General features: G+C 34.4%; 1 protein-coding gene across 1 annotated transcript in view; it reads right to left on the bottom strand.

Annotated features, from left to right (window-relative positions):
- Positions 1–23,844, bottom strand: part of LOC109836488 (protein CHROMATIN REMODELING 20) — a 40,015-nt gene extending 16,171 nt beyond the window's left edge. Inside the window, 13 exon segments of the mRNA XM_020404400.1 lie at positions 1,410–1,622; positions 1,690–1,780; positions 1,891–2,159; positions 2,825–3,355; positions 3,542–3,638; positions 15,065–15,162; positions 17,076–17,319; positions 17,392–17,582; positions 20,260–20,352; positions 20,444–20,539; positions 20,617–20,679; positions 23,219–23,392; positions 23,676–23,844. Of these exon segments, the coding sequence (XP_020259989.1) occupies positions 1,410–1,622; positions 1,690–1,780; positions 1,891–2,159; positions 2,825–3,355; positions 3,542–3,638; positions 15,065–15,162; positions 17,076–17,319; positions 17,392–17,582; positions 20,260–20,352; positions 20,444–20,539; positions 20,617–20,679; positions 23,219–23,392; positions 23,676–23,726 (2,211 nt within the window). The 5' untranslated portion in view covers positions 23,727–23,844.

Here is a 27,924-nt window from a genome sequence, read left to right on the forward strand (position 1 = left end):
GAGAGATAATAATCTACATGAGATCAATTTTCTTTTTTCATTTACATGGTATGAGAACTAGAATTCCTATAGCATATTTACGTTTTATTTATTAAGTAGATTATAAATTGGAAAAGTGTTTGTTTTTTAACTATATACCTAACAGCTCTTTAAAATCATACTTCTGAACTCAATATGGGCTGAAACGAACCCTCAAGCGAGTTGCATGAAGTGGGCATGAAACATATATACGTCAACGAATGTTTTAAACTAAAACATGTAATATATAATTGAGTACACATTTGAATATATGTATGCATATTCAAGGAGTATCTTAGGAGTATTCCAGAAGCGTTGGAGTCGGACACGTGTCAGACATGGGTAGGAGCCGATGCAAGGTGTCAGAGTAACTTAGGCCAAATATTATTTACAGTAAAAAAACATACAATTACTTAAAGTTCCAATGTAAGACCAGACTTAATACTGAACTTAACACTAGTTGAAGAATACATATCAATCATGTCCAAAGTGTTTCCTAAACAAATTAGAGAAAATATGACCATTTAGCTACTCAAACTAATGTATGATGTGACAATCTTCCCGGTCAGCATTATTTCACAAATGACATAATAACCAACCTCAGTATGCTTAGTACACTAATGAAACACCGGATTTTTTGTTAGCATTTAGCAACATAAATCGCAGTTTAATCATTATATCGCAACATTATAGGTTGAGGTAGAAGAAACAGAATCAGTAATGACCAATCAGGTTATACATACTATATAGCAAAAGGAGGAAAATGAAGGTACTCAGGCTTAAATAAATCCAGCATCAACCGTGAGATAATAATTACAGTAGAATGATGGAAAATAAGGTGTCGGATACAAGTCAAAATGATTAGTTGGGTCGTTGTCTGGTAAATAAGATGACCAAGGTATAACTCCCATAATGCCTTTGAGTTTGAGTGGGCCATTCGATTTTGAGGCACCCTGAGGGAATATCCCTAATAATTGACTGGTGCATGGGGAAGGGGATGCTATACATCCAAGAGATTACATGGACGCTTAAAGAGGCCTGGATGCCCTAGTTAGCCCAAGACCAAGAGGAAGATAATCATTGGTTGTGAATTAAGGGTACATCAAAGACAACAAGAATAGGTTCTTCAATGCGCATGGAGGGAATATAAAGAATAATAATACAACTGTTTTATTTCAGATGGTTTATTTTAAGCAAAAGTGATAAATAGCTTTAAACATCCAGATTTTATTTCTGAAACAGAATGGCGGCCAGGCAAACAAGAAGCGCAGATAAGTGCACATAAATAACATCCTATTTCAGCCGTGGCGCCGAAATAACAACAGACACAAGTATGCTATAAACTGAGATAATGAATAAAGAATAAACTTGAACGTCAAGAGGAATAAGACCTGATGAGGCTTCAAGTTTCTAGAAATACTAGGAGGAATTTTGACAGGCTCTTCGTGTTCCTCCCTAGCTACGTTTACTATATAACCTTCAGCCGGATCACCCATCATATCCTTTGTTACGCATGCTACATTTCCACTGAGGCTTGAAATATTAATACATGATGATTTGCTAGCAGACTGTACTTGCATTGACTTGAGATGTTCTTGCCGAGCCTGCAGAAAGTAAGTTATGCAGTAAGACCAAAAATTCTTATGCCTTCAGAAAGCGAAATAAACTAACCTTTTCCATTGCAATCTTTTGCTTAGTTTCTTCTCCCAGTTCAGCATCATCAAGTATTCTTCTAATTCTCTTCTTCCGTCTCCTCCTATTGCTAGAAAGAGAAAAAAAATAACCACGGTAACACAGGGTTCAAAGCGCTATTTTTTAAATAAATGCTATAATCATACATTAAAATGTCCCATATAAATATTAGCACTTTACCTTTGATTATCAGTGGCATCGGTGAGATCAATATCACTGTCAGAACTGGAAACAACCGACCCTCCAAAAGCATTTTCACACTCCAAAGCAAGCTTGTTAAGTAGAACTGGTGAACAGCAAACACATTGCCAACCTGATGCTTTAGCTTGTAATAAGCATTCTTCACCAAGATTCCTTGATATGCATATTGTGCAGAATAGCATCTCACATGAGTTACAGCTTAATAGATCATTACACTTCCCACACCATTGGCAGAAATCTGCTAAGTTCTGTAATTAACAAATCACATTAATCATGGAAATCAATATAACATATGAAGTCATGTGCATACTTCTTTATTCCAACAGAAAGCAAATCATTTATGATTACTAGTTTTTTCTAACATCTTTTTCTTCTCTAGAAATTTGTTATAATTTATTTTAAGATCTTTAATACATAAACCTCACATGTATGGACAGAAATATACATATATGAAGACAAATTCTAAGAACCTCCAACCCCGAAAAAGAAGGGGAAGAAAACAAACTCCCTCCCAGTTGAAAAAAAGAAGAAAGGATGAACATACTGCCTAGTTCCCATATCCTTCACCACTGACTAATCAAATGACAACAAAGTGAAAAACTTCCATAATGTGAATATGACTTCTTTGGTCAAATAAAATGATTTACTTACATTTGATGTAAATAGACATAGTTTGAAGGTAAGTTTGTACGTAGCAATATGACATCCTGTTAAAATTACAAGCAATTGAATCATCTTCTTTATATCTGCCTTGTGCAGAATATTACCAAAAGAGATCGATAGAATATTACTGCAGAGTATGATTCTTAACAGCAGTATGAAGGTTTCACTAAAACAGAGAGAACTGATGGTTCTACTAACATTACAAAATCATTAGTTAATGAGAAAGTAAATCTTCTTTTACTAGCCATACCTTCTGATTCATCCTTTCTTCCAGCAGAAGACTACAAGTTTCACAAACAATGACTTGAAGTAATGGATGTCGACGAACTTCTGAGGCTCTCAGTGATTCATAACAAGCAGTACAATGAAAATTTCTCTCGTCACCCCTTCTGCACAATTTTTGGTTGCTTAAACATGGTGAAGGAAGAATATCAACATCTATGATGTCAACTACTTTGCCTTTAGGTGGTAAATGTGCATCACGATTTGGTACATGACAATCATCTGAGGCAAGGTTCACCAGTTGAACTTCATCGTCACTGTCTATCACAACAGTTCTACACTTTTTATTATCAGCTTCCATATCATCACCATCATGTGAGCGCTTGCAACTGTCATTCACATTGGGGTTCTGCTTCTCAATCCCATCAGAAACCAATATATTAGCCTTCGAACTATCAGCAAGATTGTTGCCATTGTCAGTATTGGCTGCATCATCTACATGTGTTTGTGAACATTCCTTTAGAAAGACTTCATTAAATATCCCTTTCTCATTTGCTTCCTGTAATCAGAACATTCAGATATAACATTTATCCCATAAATAATTATAAAAACAATATCAAAAGAATTGCCATAACTAAACTATGATAAATCATTAAAACCATTACTTATATATATACTACCTATTAACAATTTATACACAAGTGACCATGCAAATTGTCATAAACATGGTGACAAAAGGTTATACCTGTTTCAGGCTTCTCTGCCTCTGCCGCTTTAAACGACGCTGCAATTTCATTGTAAGGCTTGCGTCATCCTCTTCTCGCACCTAACAGAAGTTTGTTAAAACATTAAGTAGCATGATTGTACAAAGAACAAAAGATGAGACTTCCAAGAAACTTCAAACAGGAGGCAGGGACTACTACTACTACAGGAGGCAGGAACTGACTATAACCAACAAATGTTAGTATCAATTATCAAGATAAAAAAGAATAAGAATTCTTAACATGCCATGAAACAGATGAAATGATCTGATACAAGTAATAATATGCGCTGTGGCAGTGAATAAATACAATTTCCACATGTCAAAGTATGGAGTAATTATCAGCCAATAAAATTGCGAATGGATGTCCAAAAGATCAAAGTATACTTCATATTTGTATTCATTTATGAACAAACACTGTTGTTTAGTATCCACAAAAACAAGGATTGCAGATTACTACATAGACCACTCAGATACATAACACACTTGTACACTGAAGCACATGCACTCGCACAGATACATGCGAATATTTAGAACTACACTTCTTTTTCCAACAAATCAAATTGGATAGATTTCAGCAGTCTTAAAGTCCCTCTCACTACATCAAAACTCCATAGTTGTGGAGAGCAAGGTTTTAAATGTCGGATGTCGGGTTCATGTCGGATGGCTGAAATCCATGTCGGATAGCGGAAATCGGGGATATATCGGGGGATATTGACTAAATATCGGATTGTCATATCGGGTAGTGTGCATATGTATAATATCATGTCTTAAATGTAATCTAAGCATTCATAAATTCAATATAAGCATACTTTATAAATTCTATAGACTAAACATATAAAAAAGTAAATAATATATAGATTTAGGTTCATAAATTCTTTCTATCGGGTTCATAAGAAACCCTTAAACATGAGAACGGGTCAAACGAGTTTGAGTATTTATCACTAAACCCAAACCCGATAACAAAAAACATATCTTAAAAAAAATACCATATCAGTCGATTTTTTAAAGCTAAAAAATAGGTCGATATGCCTGATATGACCCTGATATTTTCGATTTGGCCCTGAAAACCGATATACGAGTTGAAAACGTCCATGTCGTGTCGGTCAAGCCCTCAAACCGATATGTCGGCCGACATGTCGGACATGTCGGGCGACATTTAAAACATTGGTGGAGAGCGTAAAGGTTTATAATTTTACATTCTAGCATTGCCCCCACAGGTTGAGTGCCCCCGTTTATGAGCCAAAACCTTGGCTCACGGAGTGGTATCATTTCTTTTTTTAAATCCACTTTAAATTGGCCAATATGATTTCAACCTGAGTCGCTCCGGTACCGTCTTAAAGTCCTCACCACTACAGCAAAACTTCAAAGTTGTAGTGATGGAATTTTATATCCTAAAAAAGTAGGTTGCATTCCAACTTGAGATTTCAATCACATATAATGTCACATGTGCAGACAGAGTCAGAGATGCATATACATAGAGGTGCCCACCACAGCCATACATGGGCAGACACACAAAACACACGCACGCACACTGAGAAAGAGAGAGGAGTTGGCTCAAAAGCCTCTCCGATCAAATCCAGTGGTGGATAATACGCGTTACAAACTCCTTTTGGTCTGCAGCATCTAGAGCACCCAGAAATATTAGAAAATGGAAAAATGCCATATAAAAAATACAAATGGATATCTAAAATATGTGAATATGGTTCCATATTGGTTTTTTTGATTTACTTGGATCTTGGAATTACAAATTGGATGTAAATCATACTCCCTTTAAAAGTACGCGTTGGAAAAAATCTTTCCATGATCAATATTACCCTTATTTTTTTAATATTATATTGTTATCCTAATCTATTCTAATTTTCCTATCTTCTTTGAATTTATAATTAAATGATTTATCATATCCATAATGAGACTTAACATGTTATTGGATAAAGGTGATATGTTTGATATAATTCAAATCTTTTACTTATTTCAATTTGTAGAGAAATCTAATTAAATATATGCTAGCCAGCACCTAAAAGTTTTTTGACCTTGTAAAAAATACCCTCAAAATAAAACTCTAAAAAATTATAAAACACTAAACTTTTTAGAAATTGCAAGATAAAACCCTCAAGACTGTAAAATTTATAAAAATTCTGATAATTTCTAACCTAACAGTACATTAAAAATATAGGAGATACAAATATCCCCTGCATAATTTATAATTTATAGAAAATACCCTTAAAGTTTCAAAAATTACAAAAAAACACTCAAAATTCAAATTTTACAAAAAACACGCTGAGAATTTCAAACTCATTAGTAAATTATAAATAGTCTATAAACAATTTACAATATATAGAAAAGACCTATAAGTTTAAAAAATTACAAAAAACCTAATATTCATAATTTATAAAAAAACACCATGAGAATTTCTAACCTATAGACACTAAATGAATATACAAAATTACTAGCAACCCTAAAAATAAAAAAAATTACAAAAAAATATCATACTTCCTTTAAAAGTATAGGTTAGGAAAAACTTTTCATAGTCAATATTATCCATAACTTTTTTTAAAAAAACATAACTAACTAAAAATCTATTAGATTTAAAATTTACAAAAAAAAAACAATCTTAAAGTTTAGTATAGGACAAATTTTCAAAATCAACCTTTTTCGTATTTTAAATAGCAAAACCGACCTCCTAGGAAATTATTCAGCAAAACCGACCCTCTTCTTCTGAAAAGGGTCGGTTTTGCTGTCGAATAAATTTTACGAAATACACGGGACCGCTAGTCCCGTGTATTTCGACCCAGCTTTGAAAAACACGGGACTAGCAGTCCCGTGTTTTTTGCAGACGCTTCGATCGGGGTAAAAACCAAGTACACAGGATTGCTAGTCCCATGTATTTCGAGCCAGTTTTCAAAAAACGATCGGGGGGTAAAACCCAAGTACCCGTGACTTCATCCCCATTTCTTTCACCCAAACCCTTTCAACACAACTTCTTTCACCCGCTCCTCAACCCCATTTCTGTCTCGACGCCGACCACCGCCGCCGCCGACCAAGCACGCTCCGACCACCGCCGCCGCCGACCAAGCGCGCTCCGACCGCCGCCGCCGACCAAAGTAAAGGTGTTTTTTTTGTTAATTTTGATTAGCCATGAAATTTCCTTCTTAGTTAAGATTTAGGATTATGGTTGAGATTTGGGAATGGATTTAATTGAGATTTGGGATTAGGGTTGAAATTTGGGAATGTATTTAGTTAAGATTAGGGAATTAGGGTTCGGTTCAGTTGGGACTAGGGTTTTAGTTGAGATTTGAGAATGTATTTAGTTGGGATTAGGGTTCTAGTTGAGATTTGGGATTAGGGTTTAACCATGATTAGGGTTTAGACATGAATAATGTGATTTGAGATTAGAAGATTTGGGATTAGGGTTTAACCATGATTAGGGTTTAGACATGAATAATGTGATTTGAGATTAGGGTTTAACCATGATTAGGGTTTAGACATGAATAATGTGATTTGGGATTAGGGAATTTAGCCATTATTTACTTTGCAGTTGAGATTAAGATTTTAAATTTGACTTTAAATTAAGATTAATATTTCCAGTTATAATAGATTATTTAATATGATGGACTGTTGATTTTCAGCTTTGATGGCAAGCTCTATACACATTATTTGCTTCTTCAATGAGAGCATCGACGTCGGATTGAATAGTATGCCGATGTATGAGAGAGGTTCTAGGAAAATGTTTATGCTAGCTAAGTCATTAAATTTTGATGGAATGATGAATGAAATACAGAGAGTTACGAAAATTAATAAAACATGGTATGTAATTAAAGTGTTCTTCAATTGTCCGATAAATGAGAGTAGAACTATTGCTGTGGCGATTACCGACGATGAGGAATTGAATGACATGAAACAATTAGTGGAGAAGCAAGTGTCAGTTGAGATGTTCATTGAGAAGTATCTGATTCAAGAATTTGCCCCAAGTTTCACGACCTCAAGGAGAGTTTTCTCGGATACTGGACTTAGACAATGAGTCGAGTGGTTTTATGACATCTCCAAGTCAAGAGCCGTAGTGTCAACTACAACATTTAAGTGGGCATTCTCTTGGTGGGATGTCAAGTACTATATTTAACGACGCATCGGGCTATGTTACGGGTGATCTATCGGCCGGATCAATTGTAGAAGAAGTAAATGATGACTCAGAAGATATTGAAGAAGAAGACTTGCAAATTGATAGCATGCATGTGGCAGTTGGAATCGATGATGATTCTCGTTGGATGGAAAAATTTAATGTTAACAATGATTATGTGGAAGCTGAAGATCCGTTGCCCGACGAGTTTCATAATGAAGATTGGATAAATACTTCACAAGCTGAATTTATTGATGTTGGTCCAAACTTTCAACGGCCTGAGGACTTCACTTTTAAAAAAGGGGACCTATTCAAGAGCAAGGAAGCATTGATCTTTGCGGTCCGAGAATGGTCTATCAAAAATCGGGTCAAATTCAAGCCTGTAAAAACTAATGCAACCAACTACTATGTAAAATATTATTTCAACGAGAAGAATGAAGTAGAGCATGCAAATGAGCAAGATGAGAGAAACAGGAAATGTCCTTGGTTGCTAAATGCCGCTGTGAGGAAATCAACAAATGGGCAATTTGTAATATCTAGATATTGCGGGCTTCATACATGTTGCAATCCGTCGGTGGACGTCGATCATTATTCTGCATCTTCCTCTTATATATGTAAGCTAATTATGCATGAAGTTAGAGCTGAACTTGATCTAAATGCAAGTCAGATATTTCAAAGAATATATGATATACGGGGCGTTAAGATATCTAAATATAAGGCATATGATGCAAGGAGGAAAGCGTTGTCGAAAATATTTGGAGATTGGGAAAATTCTTATGAATTACTTCCACAGTATCTTGAAGCTATCAAGCGAAATAATCCGGGTACTGAATATGAAATATTGTCTGAAGAGATTGCACCGGGGATGGAGAGGTTCACTCGAGTATTTTGGGCATTTGGTCCGGCTATTAAGGGCTTCACTTTTTGCCGTCTGTTATTGAGCATTGACGGTACACATCTATATGGCAAGTACAAAGGCGTGTTTCTTGTGGCGACCGGTGTAGATGCAAATGACGATTTATTTCCTCTAGCATTTACAGTTGTGGAGGTAGAGGATCCTTCTAGTTGGAAGTGGTTCTTTGAACTTATATACAAGTGGATTCCTAGTGTCTGTGCGCCCAGATTAATTACTTTTATCTCGGATAGGATGAAAGGAATTATAAAGGCATTACATGAGGGTTTTGGTGCACCACATCACCATCGATATTGTTTGAGACATATAAGAGATAATTTTAAGAAAAAACACGGTGAGATTAATTTGCAAAATCTTTTGTGGCAAGCTGGGTGTGCAACCGATGCATTAGTGTATGAACATTGTAGAGAGAAAATCAAGTCTTTGTCATTAGATGCACATAATTGGATTGAACATAACTTGAAGCCTCAATTCGAGCATCGATAGGCATTATGTAAGGATGAGGGTGTGCGGTTTTGCATGATGACAACTAATTGCTCCGAGAGCTTTAACGGCGTTCTTAAAAGAGCACGAGCTATGCCAATACAATCATTGGTTGCAAGAACGTTCTATAGGCTAAATTCATACTTCAACAAAAGGCGTGAGGACGGTGTAGACTGGACAACGCGTTCAACAATAGGTGGTTACCACTTATCGGGGACTTGGACACGTGTGGTGCGTTATCGTGGGGTAGTGCAGTTTTGGTGTACCTATATAGAGAGATGTCTAAGGTTGCATTCATGAATAATAGTGACCTCAAAGGATGTCTCAGCTTACTGTAAGTATGAGCATGGGAGAGACTGCATTTGAAGCCAAGACTATGCGTGAATTTACAATTAGATGGACAAATTTCACTGGGATGCAGGTGTTATATTTTTTAACGTAGTAAATATAATTGTAGTTATTATTTTGATACTGAATTTTGAAACTAACACAGATGGAATGTCCAAAAATGTTTTGACGAGACCCCAACTAGACAGTTAGATTTCTACCGAAATGAGCTTGACCGCATGAAGATTTTTCAGGTATCATTTCTATAAAAATAAGTTTTTTCTTCTATATATCAACTTTCGTTTTAATGATATGCAACAATTATATGTAATACTCTGTAGATGGAATGGGAGCCCTACACCCCATTTCTCGATCATCTACCCTCGATATGCACAGAATACCCAGTTATATGGAGAGCCAGAGTTCCTCTAATATGTTTCGAGAAAGTAGAAATGCATGTACCGGACCACGTGCTTCGACAATTTGATCTTGCACAACATGTTCCGCAATTTGTTGAAAAAATAGAGGAAGGCAAAGAAAGGAGGCCAACAAAAGGACTGGGCAGCTGAGCATCAAAATTATATACACAGATAAAATGATAGACATTTTTGTATTGTTGAGCAAATTGAGCCAACTCCCCAGGAATCAGATTGCTACACTTGGTATTGGAGGATAACTAGAAGATGGATACTCCATGCGACCACATCCCCGGTTGCGTTGCAAAGAGGATATGTGCCTCGGGGTATAGATGAGAGAGAATTAGTAAGTATTTTTATTAGTATTTTTCAATATTGCTAAATTATGTTTTTTTTAAAATTTGCAGGTATCAGCAATAGATGATGTTCAAACCATTGCAAATCGTGGCTTGGAATTGGCTCGAGCAGGTAATATAGAATTAAATATAAAATTTACATATTGTAATTTGAATTTTAAAGTAATTTTTGCATTTCGGATTTTTTTGAATTATCTCTCGCAGGTACATATCCTGAAGCACAGAAACATGCATCAATATATCAGTCGATAATGCAGAGGCTTCACCAAGCCTTACATCGAACTCATGAAGACCTTCATAATGGACGAGAGGTAGCGCAATTAGTATACACACGTCAACAACGACACAGACGAGGACGACGCAGAAACGACAATGAAGCTGGGCCTTCCCAACGTGTTGACGATGGAGCTGGACCGTCACAACCACAAACGTAACCGGATCATGAACTCATCGAAGGTCGGGATGGAGGAGGCCGAAGACAAAGGAGGAGAAGAGTTCTTGGATGTATATAAGCTAATCGGTATTGTTATATAAATTACAATCCTATTTTGATATGTACATTACAAACGTATTTCGGGACAATAGATGGTTTTTGGATTTGTAGCCGAGACTGTGGTGTGACTTATTAGATTTGTAAGTGGGTTTGTGGCGTGATTTGTTGAATTTGGATTCGCAAGTTTGTGGTGTATTTTATGATTTTTAGATTTGATATATGTGTTTATACAGGGAATTGACATATGAGTTTGTACAGGGAATTGATATGTGTTTATGCAATGGTGTAATTTATGATTGTTGCATTTGAAGTATGAGTTTGTACAGGGAATTGATATATGTGTTTATGCAATGGTGTAATTTATGGTTGTTGCATTTGAAATATGAGTTTGTACAGGGAATTTTCCCGCAGCAGAAATACATGCACATTTGTGAATGTGCAGGAAATACACGGGACTGCTAGTCCCGTGCATTTCATTGTGCTCAGGAAGTGCACGGGACTAGCAATCCCGTGCACTTCTTTTTTTAGAGATGTAACTCTCTGCAAAGTGCACGGGACTGCTAGTCCCGTGCATTTCATTGTGGCCACGAAGTGCACGGGACTAGCAATCCCGTGCACTTCTTTTTTGTAGACATGTTACTCTCTGCAAAAAACACTGGACTGCTAGTTTCGTGTATTTCAAAGCTGGGTTGAAATACACGGGACTAGCAGTCCCGTGTATTTCGTAAAAATTGTCTTACAGCAAAACCGACCATTTTCTTCTGAAAAAGGTCGGTTTTGCTGAATAAAATCAGATGAGGTCGATTTTGCTATTTAAAATGCTAAAAATGTTGATTTTGAAAATTTATCCTTTAGTATATTGCAAATTACCCCTCCAAAGTTTGAAATTTTTCAATGATTTTTTGTAGTTTCTTGGATTTTAATGTATATTGCAAATTACCCCTCCAAAGTTTGAAATTTTTCAATGATTTTTTGTAGTTTCTTGGATTTTAATGTAATTTTTAATAGTTTTGTGTATTTTTTGAAATTTTTCAATGATTTTTTGTAGTTTCTTGGATTTTAATGTAATTTTTAATAGTTTTGTGTATTTTTTAATTATAAAAGCTTAGGGTGTTTGTTTTACAATTTTAAAAACTTTTGAGAGTATTTCTTTTGTAGTTTTCTAAATTTTCATTGTGTTTTTAGTGTAATGCATAGATACATCAATTAATGATGATATTAAAGAGTAAATCGTTCTTAAGATGTATTACGCTATAGTTAAGTGTGCACATCACTATTTTTAGGCACTATAGTTTATACATGCAAAAACTTTTAAACAATCAATATGTTGGTTAAAAGGTTTTTAACATTAGTGTACTATTTTTTATAAATTATATTTAATGTGAACACCATATAGTTTTAACTGTAGTCATTATAATTTTAATATGTTTAATCGATTGACTATATAAGTATACAGACCATAGATTACTTTACTTTCTCGCATGAATGAATATTAGGCACTTAATAATTTAAATTATTACTTTCAGACCATAGATTACTTTACTTTCTCGCATGAATGAATATTAGGCACTTAATAATTTAAATTATTACTTTTAAATTATATTTATTTATTTAGCTACATAATTTAAATTATTACTTTTAAATTATATTTATTTATTTAGCTACAGGATAATACAATTTCAATTCCTAGCCCTTGTAAAAAATACCCTCTAAGTTTTTAAATTGCAAAAACACCCCTACAAATTTAAAAATTTATTAAAACATCTTAAAAATATAAATTTTACTTATTTTAATTCAGTGAGAAATCTTAAAAAGATATGCTAGCTAAAAAATAAAAGTTTTTAACATTGGAGAAAGTATATTGTAAGTTTAAAAAAAATGAAAAAACACTCCTAAAATTCAAAATTTGTAAAAAACACATTGAAAATTTCAAACATATAAATACAATAAAAACCTAAAAATAACACAAACAACCCCTAAAAATTTATGGAATTTGCAATAAAACTCTAAACTTGTTACAAATTACAAGATAAAACCCTCAAGATTGTAAAATTTATAAAAATCCTGATAATTTCCAACCTAACAATATATTAGAAATATAGGAGTTACAAATATTCCCTGCATAATTTATAATATATAGAAAACACCCTTAAAGTTTTAAAAATTACAAACAAACACTCAAAATTCAAATTTTACAAAAAGCACTCTGAGAATTTCAAACTCATTAGTAAATTAAAAATATAGGAATTATAAATAATCTATAAATAATTTACAATCTATAGAAAAGGCCTATAAGTTTAAAAATTTATAAAAACCCTTAATATTCATAATTTATAAAAAAACACCATGAGAATTTCTAACCTATAGACACTAAAATGAATATACAAAATCACTAGCAACCCCTAGAAAATAAAAAATTTACAAAAAAAAATATCATACTTCCTTTAAAAGTATAGGTTTAGAAAAAAATTCCATGGTCAATATTACCATAACTTTTTAAAAAAAAAATAACTGATTAAAAATTTATTAAATTTGAAATTTACAAAAAAAACTTAAAGTTTAGTACATTGCAAATTACCCCTCCAAAGTTTAAAATTTTTTAATAATTTTTTGTAGTTCCTTGATTTTAATGTAATTTTTAATAGTTTTGTGTATTTGTTAATTATAAAATTTTAGGGTGTTTGTTTTTACAATTTTAAAAACTTTTGAGGGTATTTCTTTTGTAGTTTTCTAAATTTTTATTGTGTTTTTAGTGTAATGCATAGATACATCAATTAATGATGATATTGAAAAGTATGTCGTTCTTAAGATGTATTAGGCTATAGTTAAGTGTGCACATCACTATTCCTAGACAGTATAGTTTATACATGCAAAAAATTTCAAACAATCTATATAGTGGTTAAAAGGATTTTGACTTTAATGTACTATTTTTTATAAATTATATTTAATGTAAACCCAACATATAATTTTAACTATGATCATTATAATTTTAATATGTTTAATCGATTGACTATATAAATATGAGTGAAACCACAACTAAAAGTTAATGTGAATATGAGTCAAACCACAACTAAAAGTTTAATGAACATATTACAAGTAAATTCATATGCAAAATTCCTTTGCAAATTGAATGATCACTCATCTTTTAAAGACTTTAAGATACTAATAAACAAATATATTGTACTAGATCAATGTGTTTATAACTCACAAATAGTAGATCACGTAGCGATAGTCTGGATTGAAGTATATTGTACTAGATCAATGTGTTTATAACTCACAAATAGTAGATCACGTAGCGATAGTCTGGATTGAAGGAAACAATGATAATATTTTATTTGAAAAACTCACAAATAGTAGATCACGTAGCGATAGTCTGGATTGAAGGAAACAATGATAATATTTTATTTGAAAGAGAGATTATTATGTTGATAATCAATCCGCAAAAAACTTTATTTTCTCTTTTATTTTTAACCTATTTTTATCAATTTAAATAACCATGATATTCGACCACATGCATTGCATGTGTAATCTAACTAGTGAATATAAACAGAGCACACTTCATAGTACAATATCGACTCGTTAATATAGTTCTAAACATTATTACATAAACAGGACAAAGGGCACACATTAAACATATTGCACAGCAAATAAATTTAACATGAGGATACTTTTAGTGAACCAAAGTTATTACCAGCATTACTAATTACCAAGAAAAGATCTATGGATAGTGGATAACCAATATGCAACTTGAAAGCATAAGGGGATCAGGTGCAGGAACTATATGCATTTAAATTAGACATTTGCCAACTCAAATCTAGGTAACATTTTAAATATTTATTCTGACATCACACTGAACTCAAGATTGGTCTTAAGAGTATGATTAAGATATCACAATATCGACTCAACCATGGTGCCCCAAATATTAATTAAAGCTAGTAGGGATGCAGGGAGGGTGTGGCCTACTTCAAGAGGGATTTGGAAATAAATCATTAGCACTGAATTAGAACAGTAAGATATCCAAAGTTCATCCTTCCAACGTTCATCCTTCTTTCTAGCATGTATAGCTCCTAAATAACNAAGTAATGGTTTTTAGTTAAAAGGTTTAGATATCTGGTTAAATCCCTTTTTATTCTTGAGGTTTTTTTTTCCCTCTGACTAATGTAATTTATTTTGTCCGGTTAAAATAATGTGTATTGATTATCTCTAGGAGATATTAGGCAATTTTTTAGCATGAAAGGAACCTATTTGAATATTTAAGAACAATTAATTCCTTTTGACATAAAAATACGTCAGCTCCGAGGTGAGAAACCTATCTTGAGGGAAATATTGGAAACAAAGTCTTATGCTGTAAAGAAAATAAGATTGCCCACAATGGGAAATCCGTAAAGTAAAGAATTTTTATTTTCTGCTCTTTTGAAAGATCTGCTTCTTTTTCTTTTGCTACTGCGTCAGCATAGAATGGATTACTAAAATTGCAGTCTATTTCATCAATCTCCTCTACCTGAAAAAACAATAAAAACCGAAGTTAAAAGAAATACAATTGCTTAAAGGCCACATCACCACTTTACCGATAAATGCAGCTTCTTACTGATGTAAAAAAAATGAGCACATTGAAGGGAAAGGAAATATCATTTTCACACTAACAATGACTTAATCAAAAGAAATGACAGAAAGAAGTATGTTACATGGATATGGGTGCGGGTACAAGACACGGAAAATTTGTAAAAGGTGAGGATATAGGGATGGCAAATACACACACATTGTATGTATGTATTATATTATATATATATATATATATATATATATATATATATATATATATATATATATATAAGGAATATGGGTATGCTTGGTACCAAGCACAAAATTTGTGCTTGGTAGTGAGGTGGTATATTATCCTCCACTCATTCAAATGGAGGGATCACATTCACATGGGTTGAACGTGGTCCCCCAATTGAATGAGTGGATGGGAATGAGACACCTCACTATCAAGCACAAAATTTGTGTTTGGCACTGTTTTAAAAAACCTCCGTCTAGTCCGCTTAGGCGTACGCCTAGGCCTAGGCGGTACCTAGGCCGCCTAACTAGCGCCTAGCGCCTAAGCGGTATTTAGGTTGCCCACCTAGATTTTACGAACGTTTAGGGGAGTATTGTCTGCTTACGTGGATTGCACTCTGTAGGCCTTGATTGTTATTTTAGGTGTCGTAGCCTACATGTCCTCTAAACTCCATTAACCTCCAAATATGAATACCTCCACTACCTCCTCCGACCTTCAGCAAAACCTCATCGATCACCACTTAAATGAAGAAAGAAAAAAAACGTCCAGAAATCGCTTAGGCGCCCGCCTAGGGGACTAAGCGCTGGGCGCCAAGACCGACGCCTAGAAGCGCCCAACGTTTAATGTAACATTGGTGTTTGGTACCAAGCATACCCATTTTTCTCTATATATATATAGAGAGAGAGAGCAATATGGAGGAACTTGGTACCAAGCACAAGTTTTTGTGTTTGGTAGCTAGGTAGTTCATTCAAATTCACTTATTCAAATGGGAGACCACATTCGCATGTGTTGGAGAGTGGATGAGAATGTGACACCTCACTACCAAGCATATATTTTGTGCTTGGTACCAAGTTCATACATTTTTCTCATATATATGTGTGTGTGTATATATATATATATATATTATATATATATATATACACACACACACACATATGTGTGTGTATATACGTGTATCTATATGTATGTATGTGTGTGTATACTGATTTTGTTTTCTCATTCACATGTTATGAAAAGTAAAATTCCTATCACATTTGTATGTTTCATTTATTATATTATAAATAAACTGGAAAACTGCTCGTTTTTAGACTAGACACCTAAACGACCCTTTAAGATCATACTTCTGAACAGGGAATGGCTGAAGTAAAACCAGATCTCTGTCTCGCAAGTTGCAAGAAGTGGATGTGAAAGGTAAGATATATGTCTAGGAAGTGTAGGACGAGTGTTTTAAATGAAAACATTATTATTTAGTTGAATACATGTCTGAATAAATATATGCATACAAGGAGTGTTCAAGGAGTTAGACACGTGTCAGACACGGGTATGGGAGCCCACACCAGGTGTCAGGGTAACTAAAGAGGCATGTCTATTCCCATGGCAAATGAAAGTAATGGCTTTACTGCTTCTAGATTCATTTTACACAGCAAAATAGTTTATGCACTAGAAGATGCTTGAGAGGATGCATTATACAGGGATACCCATCGTCAAAAAAACAGCCCGCTAGAAGACTCAGTATTAACCACAGATATGAGGATGCCTTCTAACACGGCATTATTACATAAATAGAGAACAAGTTATAAGCGATATGACCGAGTATCAAAAGGTACTGGATGGAAAGTTTCCAGGAAGTGCACTACCTCATCAATTCCAGGTAGTGTTATCCCCAAGTCTGCGGCTTCTTGGGGAGTATTTGCCAAGTACACTGATGCCCAATTTTTGCTACCAAATGAATTGTTGTCTGAGCATCTACCAGATTGAACAATCTCATTGAAGGGACCCCAATCTTTGTCAGGATTTTCCTTTATATTGTGCTTATCTTCAATAGAAAGCTTTTTTGTTAGAAACCCACTAGCACCTTCCTCCAACAGTTTACCATGTTTTCTGATAGCATAAAAAATAACTGATAAGCCGAGGGGGGTGGGGGGAAGATTACTTTGAAAAGAAAGAATATACCTCCTTACGGGGTGGCAACTTTGGAGGTAATTTTCAGCATCTCTTACAGATTGAGTCAGCTCGCTAGTAACCTGTGAACCTACCCAGTGTGCCCTTTTTTTCCAAGCTTCAGTAGAACAAACATCAGGAGCCTGAGTTTCAATCCACTTGTAGAGAGTAGGGAGCTCAATACCAGCCCCATCAAGTTGTTCCTGCAAACAACATCATGTTATATAATAATAACAGGGCACACAAAATTTCAGAGAGACCATGATAGCAGGTAAAATATAGAGCAGCTTAAGCCCATTATATAAGTTTTCCAGGTATTTAAAGGACAAGCTTAAAGTCTTTACAACTCGAAGGGGAATGTAACGTATCAAGTGATTTAAATACCTACAATCACATTCATCCAAAACTAAATAAGGAAAGAAAAAGGTCCAAAGTACTGAAAATCTAACTCTCATATATAATATTGCCGATTTTCCATACTGTCCAAAACTGAAGCCCTTACGGTACAGCTGAATCAAAATACCAGATATAAGGTGAAAGCTCACACATAGCATCTTGAAGAAATCAAAATACCAAATATACGTGTGGAGCTAAATGCTATGCGGGGCTAAGTGCTACATTGCGTAAGGGCGGTGAGAGACGCCTCTAGAGCCCACACCACCTGGTGGTGATACTAGGATGTGTCAATTGTCTTGTTACGACGAGGACGTCGCCTTTGTAAGGTGGGGTAATTGTGGCATCCCCTGCTTTAGTCCCACATCGGGAGTTCACAAAAATAATATAGTGTTTAAATAGATAAGCATAGGATTCAAATGTAGCATCGGCTAGTCGACTTTGGTAGTGGTTTGAGCCAAACACCAAACTACACCCAATGGGTCTCATGGCTTGCAACGTGCCAACAGACTCGCGAGCCCGAGGCGTGACAAGCTCCATGTCAAATCTCGTAGATAAGGGCTGATGCTAATTTGTCCAGTCTCTATGTAGTTTGGTGGTCCAATCTCTAATGGGTAGTTGAAAGTCGTAAAGATCTAGAAGTACCTACATAAATGTCCTGATGAGTGATGACCACCATAATGTAAACCCCTAACTTAAATACTTAAATACTATATTTGTAATCTTTGGTAACCAAGGTCAAAGAGTGGAAGTTCACACATCACAAAGCTTATGTAGCTACATCTATGTAAAACACTAACACAAGGCGAAGATATAAGCACTTTGGTCAATAAGCTTTTGGTATATCATGTATGACACCTAACCTTGTACATCCATGGGAATGCGGTCACAAATATGGTAAGATGCTACACCTGCATATGAAATATAAATTGTATCCGCCTCAATACAGATTCAAGTTAGAAGTGCTCTTGCTACCTAATTGAAGCTAAACGGCATAGTTAAAAAGGGATCCATCCACATGTCCAAACTTAGTGCTAAAGAAACTTGGTCCTGAATCTCATTGTTCACAAGGGTCAGATGACAACTCTTAGACATAGACAAATTCTTATACTAAAGTATATATTATCCCAAAAACCAAAAAGAATTGGTATTTCTATCAAATAGCGGAAGAACTAATAGCCTAGGGACTTCTGAGGATGGTCATACCAAAACCAACTCAAAGTCTCAAATAGGAATGTAAACCTGTAACGAGACTGGTGATCTACTCTTTATACTTATAGGAGGATCCAAAAAATCATTATTCATACTACAGTGAATTACTGTATCATAAACAGTGCATCAGATCTTGCCTCCTCGCTCGAAGTTTTTGTTCATGATCTGGTCTTTTTTCACCCACTCGAAGTCACTGTTCATGCTACAGTATTATAGTATAAACACTAAATCAGATCTGAGCCTCTATACTTGAAGCTACTATTTACTATAGTATAAACATTAAAACAAATTAAATGTATTAAAGCGTGGATTCTCCTTCAAGTATAGAGTAGATATGATTTCTAAATCAAATGTATTAAAACTAAGATTCTTCTTTAAGTATATAGGAGTATATATAATTTCTAATTTTAAGCGTACAATAATTAAATCAAATGTATTAAAACTTAGAGGAAGGCAAGTTCAAAATGCGGTGCTTAAAAAACAGAGGGTCGTGCTTTGCACAGGGTGCACACTAGTTAGTCTCAAAGCCTAAACTAAGGACAGAAAGAACAGGAAAAGAATAAGCGTCGGTCAATATGAAGTATTATTTTCTGATGAAGCATGTAGACTTTGAAAAAGAGCAGAAAAGAAACAATATAGGTAACCCAAAACTTGCTCAAAGTGGGATTCAAGTGTGAAACAATATAAACAAGTTTGCATGAGCAACGCTCAAATTTCTCGTGTGCATGATGCAAATAAAACTGGAATGACTATAGCATCCAGCCCCAGGGAAGAAACTACTTGTTCAAATATTAGCCATCAAAATTCAAAAGCAAACTTAAATGCTAGTTTGTTCAATAAAAAACATCCGATCAAACAAACGAAATTGGCTTCAATTTAAGCATTTTCTCCCTCCTAACTGTCACTCTATAGCTTTAAAAGTGCCTCCTTTCTAATGTAGACCAAAATGCAACGAGAATAGCTGGAAAAAATCAGTAAAGTAAAATACACAGTCAGTTTTAAGTACAGAGCAATGTCAATTATTATATTCATACAGCTAATGCACGAATATATATCTTAAATCAGAAAGACAAAAAACATACTAGTTCAAATCACTGCTACAAGAACTGCAATATCCAGAGTTCTGAACTATTTCAAGTAGAAATTATTATATGCAACCATACATTCGAGTTTTGAATCTTTGATGCTAAACAACTAGCGTAGCATGTCTCAAACAACGGAGAAGCATAGGTGTACTGAGAGCAACTTTTACAAGATGTAGCCCAGAGAGCTCACCAACAGTAGAGAACTCTGAGTCTCCAAATCATCAAGCACAGCCTCCCACTCCTCTATGAATGTTTTCATCTCAGTTGACACAGCCATTTCCAACTATGTGAAGTAAGGTAGGAAAGCATCAGCAAGAAGTAGTATGCATGGAATAAGGAAAGTGTTATCAAAATAAAAGAAAAGAAAAACTAACTGCATCGCCGTGAAGATTCTGTGCCAATTCTTCCCTCACTTCACATTCAACTCGTGCTATTGACTCCTTCTCAAGGGACTCTTGCGCCTCTGCTGCCTAAAACCAAAATGATGATGGAAGGGGAAAAATATTGCTTAACACAGTTCAGAAGAAACATTACAACGAAATAATACCTTACTTTCAACTTCAAGCAATTCAGCAACTAGTCCCTCAATCTCAGCATCAGTAAGAGGAACCTGCAAATATCAAGCAATAATAACAATTGTAAGTATCATTAGTCAGAAAATAGGCCATCAAGTAAAATATTTGAAACATTAGACAAATAATTACTTCACTACAACTATCAAGTTCGCACAGACATGTGCATAGCTCACAATCACTCACATGTATAATAAAGGGGATATTACGTTATCTGAAATAGTCTACTGGTCTCTTTAAGTTAGTAACAAAAGCATGGTCAGCATCTTTGCATGTGCAGAAGTTTCCATAAGTCCTCACTAATCTTGTACAGCATGTCCATAAAAAAGTCAGACGTGAATTGGATTACGCTTATGAGTGGGCATGCCAGGAATACATACTGAGTTTGCTCAAACAACACCTGGTATTATACTAATAACCACTAAAGAAATTATATTTAGACTAGGTCCATCCTGCCGCTACCACGACCACAGTATTATACTAATAACCACTAAAGAAATTATATTTAGACTAGGTCCATCCTGCCGCTACCACGACCACAATATCTTAATCCAAACATGGGATAAATGGAACAGGAAATACAAGAAGAAAAAGTTTCAACTGAGATTCAGGATTCAGAATGATTTCAGAACAAAAGTATACGTATTATACTAATAACCACTAAAGAAATTATATTTAGACTAGGTCCATCCTGCCGCTACCACGACCACAATATCTTAATCCAAACATGGGATAAATGGAACAGGAAATACAAGAAGAAAAAGTTTCGACTGAGATTCAGGATTCAGAATGATTTCAGAACATAAGTATACTGAATTACAGATAGATGTTCTCTACAACGATCAGAAATCAGATTTCTTAAAGGCTTCTTTAGAAAGAATATAAAGCTCCGTTAGATTAATGATACACTAAAAATAGTAATGTGTGTCATTCATTTTTATCTATACCACCTGAATGGAGTAAAAACCAAAAAAATCAAATGATCGCTGGGTTTGGCAGCTTTCTATCAAATGGGTACGGAGCGCAGAATTAGTGAGAGACTGATGTCTAAGATCAAAACCATTGACCATGACATAGAACTTTTGAAACATAGATCTCATCATGGTGCATGCAGAGATATAAATTTTTAAAGACCAACCTCAAAATGATCATTGGGATTTGATGCAAGAATATATGTAGGCTGTCTAAATATCACTGCAGATAGTTAATCCCCACAAAACACAAATGATGGATGTCATGATCTGACAACTTTCATATCAATCAATGAGAGTTACAATTTGACGATTCTCACAACAACTAATGATGGAATTTACAATCTGACAACTTTCGCAACAATAAACGAGAGTTACAAACTGACGACTCTCACATCTCAAAGAGCCAAAGGCTCCTTGCAACACTCCAACAGAAGAGATTACAAACTGACGACTCTCACATCTCAAAGCAACACGCGGAAGTTATCACCGCGTTCCAAGCTCAAAACGCGGAGCTCACCACCGCGTTCCAAGTTCAACACGCGGAAGTCATCACCGCGTTCCAAGCTCAAAACGCGGAGTTCACCGTGTTCCAAGCTCAAAACGTGGAGTTCACCACCGCGTTCCAAGTTCAAAACGCGGAGCTCACCACCGCGTTTTCAGTTCTAAATGTGAGGGTCGTTTCCAGAACGCGAATCTCGCCTTTGACTGATTCAAACACGTTTTAAACGGTTACAAAACCGTTTTCCACGAATTAAGGGCACTAAACCCTCATTAAGGAGCGACTTAAGGAGTCAGTTACACCCCTTAAACCCCTATAAATAGCTGAAAAATCAGGTATAAATGAGAAGAGGAAGAAAAGGACTTTTGGATCAGATCTTTTAGGAGAGCTTTGAAGATCATCTTTAAGGCTTTTTGAGAGCTTTTGCCTTGGCTTTTCAACCGTTCTCGGTTGAAGAACTGAAAGATCAATTTGATCTCTGGTTTTTAATTTAATTAAAAAGGATTAATTTTCTTTCTGAAATTAACTCGTCCAAAGTTCATAAACTCGTTTAGAGTTCTAAACTTGCATTGCAAGTTCTTCCCGACATCAAGCCAAAGGGAATAGATCACGTTCCACGAAGTGAAGTGCTCGGATCGTCAACGGGATATAAGAATCAAACTCTCATCGTCACCAAGAAGAACCCAATTTTAAACAAATAAAATTATCTCCGTCGATTCCTTCTCTCTTTTGTAAATCGGGAAACCGATAGAGAAAAATTAACCATTAATTCATTTAGATGTTAGATATTTTCACGTTATCCATATATGGAGATATCGTGGTTTGTGTAAGTCTCACCCAGAATATAGCACAATTACTAGTTGTTATTGTATGTCCTGAGTAAAATTTTACATGTTCATGCAACATAGCAAATAAACAAAACGGTTGACATCAAATGTGCAGGAAATCATAGATAATGCATTACCGTCTAAGTAACATTAAATTAATATTTGTACATATAACTACAAGAGCTTATAACAGTAAAATATTGTGGAGTGGTGTGAAGATAAATGACAGGTATGAGTAGCAGAAAAAGGACCATGGTACCATAAGTATGTACTTTACCTCGTTGATTGTTTGATCGTCACTTCCCGAAACGGACGATTCTTCGCCGTCAGATTCATCAGTAACCTCCTCAGTATTCTGTGATCCCTCCATTTCTGTCACTGCAGCATACTTTTCATGCTCCTTTTTTCCTACATCCTCAACCTCGTCTTTAGGCTCCTCCATATTTCGACACTTCAATTAAATTACCTCATACTTCAATTAAACCTCACATTGAGATTGCTAAATTTATTTCTCAATTAGATATGACAAATTAGAGTTTAAAATATAAAAAAAAATAAAAGCATTAAAGTTCCCTACAAATCTGAAGTGTAACCGGAAAACCTAATTTAGATTTAGATGAAAACAACCATAAAAATCCATTCTGAAAAAACCCTGAAAGGATTCAGAAAACCCAAAAAAAATCCCAGAGAACCCTAGAAACCCTAAAAAAAAGGATAAAAGCTATAATACTTACCTTTGACTTTAAAATGCCCCTGACAAGTTCGTCGGTGATATTTTCCGTCATTGAAGCCCCCGGCGACCTCCCGTCGACGGGATTTTAGACGTCATCGAGCATAGTCGCGGCTTCGGCTGATGATGGAGCGATGCTTCCCTGAGATGGGTCGGATGTGAGTGAGAAAGAAAACCACGTGGAACGGTGGTTGTCAAACAGGCGGGTTTGGGTTATTGGGTTTAAAAAACTGACCCGGCTGCCAAATGAACCCCATTACGCGTGAGTTAAAAGAAAGGGGGTTAATCTCACAAAGCCCCCCGTGTCTAGATGACGTTGTGCATATAACCCCTTTGAACTTTGTTTGTCTCACTTAACCCCAGTGGACTATGGGGTGTCTCTCAAAACCCCCTAGACTCTACTTATCTCACCTAGCCCCCCTACCTATAATTTGCAAATAACTAATAATTTCTTGAAGGGAAAACTCAAAATTTTGGGGAGGGAGCATATTGCCTCTAAATAACAAGCGACAGATTTTGAGATTTTTTTTTTTTCAATCGAATTATCGAAGACATTTTAATCATTACAAATTATATATAAACTTAGTGAATAGCGGAGATACGCTTCATTTATGGATCCTTATATATATACACAAGAAACCTCAAGAAATGGGATGTGCATGGCAAGTACGATCGAAACCTGCGTGTTACCTAGAAATCAAACCTCCAAACGGTTTGAGCAGGCAACTAGGCTTTTGAAACTGAATAATGAACATGATTTCACTCTACTCCGTGTTTGACAAATAGATATGTATATATAAAATGTCTTCCTGTCACCATTGTGCTTGTGAAGTCATTGAAACTCGAATGTAATTGGCAAAATGTGAGTTTTCAACTATAGTACTCCTATTTAAACACAATGTATTAGTTAAAATATGTTGGATAATTTACTCATATTTTGAAAAACAATATATTGTATACGTGAAAATATATTAAGTTACTCTCGGCGAAGAAATAATAAGAATCCCCCTGGAGATCGAACTATAAATTAGAGGATAAATTGGTAGACACGAATATTTCAGGAAAAATTTAAACATAAATAGATTCGATGGATATAGTTGAACAAATCTTGTTTTAGTTCGTTCGCATTTTGCAATTATTTTCTATTATATATTTCTTTTCTTTTCGGCGAAAATGCCCTTATAACTGCTACTTCTCTGCCATTGAGTCAGATCTTCCTGGTATTGTAGCAAAATATGGTCCAAAAAGTTGCTTTAGTTTATAGATTAGAAGATTTTTAATTCTAAATGCTTCTCAGGTATAAAATATTAGAGCAAAAAAAAAGTTGAGAGCTAAAGAAAGCTTAATTACAAATTGACAAGGACTGGATTGCGAAGTTTCATAACTAAAAAATTTTCATAAACAAAAATTTCATAGAAAATATATAATTAATTTGGCTACTAATGTTTATTGCAAGTTTCAATGTAGATACTTCTTCGTAGAAGAACGACACTACTGTTCAGACCCCTACATCTGGATATTTCATCGAAACCTCTTTAATAATTAGTTAGGTTTGTGAAAAGTTAAAACAATGAGAGTTCTGTGGGCTAAAAATGAAATATAATCTAAACGTTTATACATATAAATTACAATTCAATTTAATATTTACATTTTCTTCTATCTTATTCAGATTGAAAATTTCATATAAAAGTAACACCTACGCTATAAATTCTTAACCAAAATAACAATCATAGCCATTAGCCCAAAGGTGAAGATAGTGCTCGAAGAGGGAGTTTTTTTCTTTTCTTTTCTTTTCTTTTCTTTTCTTTTCCTTTCTTTTCCTTTTTTTTTTGTTTGTGCTCTGTTTGGCAAAACTAGCTGAAAGCTGCGAGATTATAGCTGAAAGCTGTGAAATTATAGCTAAAAGCTGATTGACTAGACCTGTTTGGCAAAAGAAGCTGTACAACTAGCTTAAATTTGTTAAATGATTAAAAAAGACATGTAATATTATTGATATAAAATTAGAATTATTAGGGGCAAAAACGGAAGAAGAAAAATTGGCAGCTCTTTCCCAAATACCAACGCTACTTGAGGTAGCTTTCCAAAAGCTACTTGCAAAAGACACAATATTCAAAATAATCTCCTCCTATATTTGGTCACCAAACAGCTTATTGACCAAGTCAATAAGACACAATCTCTTAGATAAGACACAATCTCTTATTGCTAAACAGTGCCAAACTAGTCGGTGCTAGTTCAAAAGTGACTTCAAAAGAAGGAAAACTATAAATTTGAGAAAACCCTACTTTTAAATAGATATAAAAATTTTATCTTCTAAGCCACACGTCGATGAGAAAAGTCTATAATCTGATAATCTTATTTTTTTAGTACTAAACACTTTTAAATATGAATTATAGAAAGCATGGACTTAGTTTCTCTACATTGAATTTAAACTAAACTATATACAACAGAAGCTGGCATGTACATTTCTGGTCTCTTTTCCAAAAGGAAAAAAAGAAATGAATCATAAGTAAAAACTGCAAATGATAAGAAAATAAAGTCATTTAGAATTTGAATCCGAGCATACACTGGGCTCTATAGTTCATTTTCTGGTAGAAGAGGAAAATGTTATCAATATCATAAGTAGTTGACGTCGTTTAAAGCACAAATTTTATAGGACTATGTCGTGTTTAGATGAATGCATTGTCTATAAATAGAGAAAACTAGATTGTTTTAATAACAATGACGCGTGACAAGTACATCTACGATCTCTTTCTTAGAAGGCAAAAATAAATGAATCATAATGATCATATATTACATGCTATACAAAAATAAGTTACTAGGGTCGATCGGTGGTTCATTTTCTAAAAAAAAAGAATAATAATATCATGAGTAGTAATGTTGTTTAAAACACGAGTTTATGAGAACATGCTATATCTAGAGGAACATGTTTCTCTTTAAATGGACAGAACTGTTTTGCTTTCAATAATAGCTGTCATGGTTGGTACATATGCATCTATATTCTTCATCAAGCAAAAATTAAATGAATCATGAGTGCATATTACATACTACCATGTGAAAAGAAACTATTTGAATTTCGGGCTACGGTTCATTTTCTGGAGAAAATAAAAATGTTATCATAACTAATTATTGTTTTTTATAACACGAGTTTTATGAGAATGTGTCGTATTTTATGAACATGTTCCCTTTAAAAGGACAAAAATATTTTGTTTGTAGGAAGAGTGTGCAACAAAAGAATTTAAATTTTGATAATATATATACTTACCATTAATATGAAGTAATTTTCTACATATATCAAATGTATTTTGAATGTTTTCATTTCTTTATTTCAAGCTAATTAAGCAGCAATGACAAGTACATTTGCTGTCCTTCTTTATAAGGTTAAAATGAACATTGTATCATATAAGCAAATCTCATATACCATAATTAGATAAAGAAGATACTAGAATATCATTCGAAAACAAGACCAAAAGAGAAGAATTTTTTATAAAAGGAAAAAGTTACATAAATGTGCAACGATTCACTTCTTTTTACCAAATATTTTGCAAATGGTTCAGTTCAATTCTACCCATTATTCATGTATAAGATGATAATACACAGACTTTGGGTTAGATTATTTCCATAAGCACGTAGTTGACATCCTATCACTATAAAAGCCACTTGTATCGATATCTCGTTCACACACAAAAGAAAGTTTATTTTCCTTGATATCTCTCTCACATTCGATTGGTAAGTTCCTAATCTTCAATATTTTAACTTTTGATAGTCTTGTATTATATATATACCTAACTTTTGATCCTTCTCACAAATTTTCTTCAATCCCTTGAAAAAAAAATTATTTCACTCTCAAGAGGATACAGAATAGATTTTTCAATTAGATTATGACTAATAAAAAAGCCAATGGTTTTTTTTTTATCCCACGTCCTTCTTAATATGACAGAATGATATAACCAAGAGCTAGCTCGAGATTTTTTTTCCCTTTATTTATTTATTTATTTATTTGAATTCGCCAAAATCCACATGCAGTAACTTTTCCATTTCATTTATTTTGATAAGTATATGTTGCCTTGTAAATCGTAATGGAGTTTTATTAATCTTAAAGCTTTACTCTATTTTTTTTTATTTTTTTTCCCCTAGTCATTCTCTCAAAAAATGGCCAATGAACCAGCCGCGGGAGCAAGCAGAGAGAACGACGCGGTGGAGGTGAACGGCGAAAGGGTTTTCCCATGCAACTACTGCGACAAGGTTTTCTACTG

Source organism: Asparagus officinalis, chromosome 4 (genome assembly GCF_001876935.1).
Source record: "Asparagus officinalis chromosome 4, Aspof.V1, whole genome shotgun sequence".
Lineage (NCBI taxonomy): Eukaryota > Viridiplantae > Streptophyta > Magnoliopsida > Asparagales > Asparagaceae > Asparagus > Asparagus officinalis.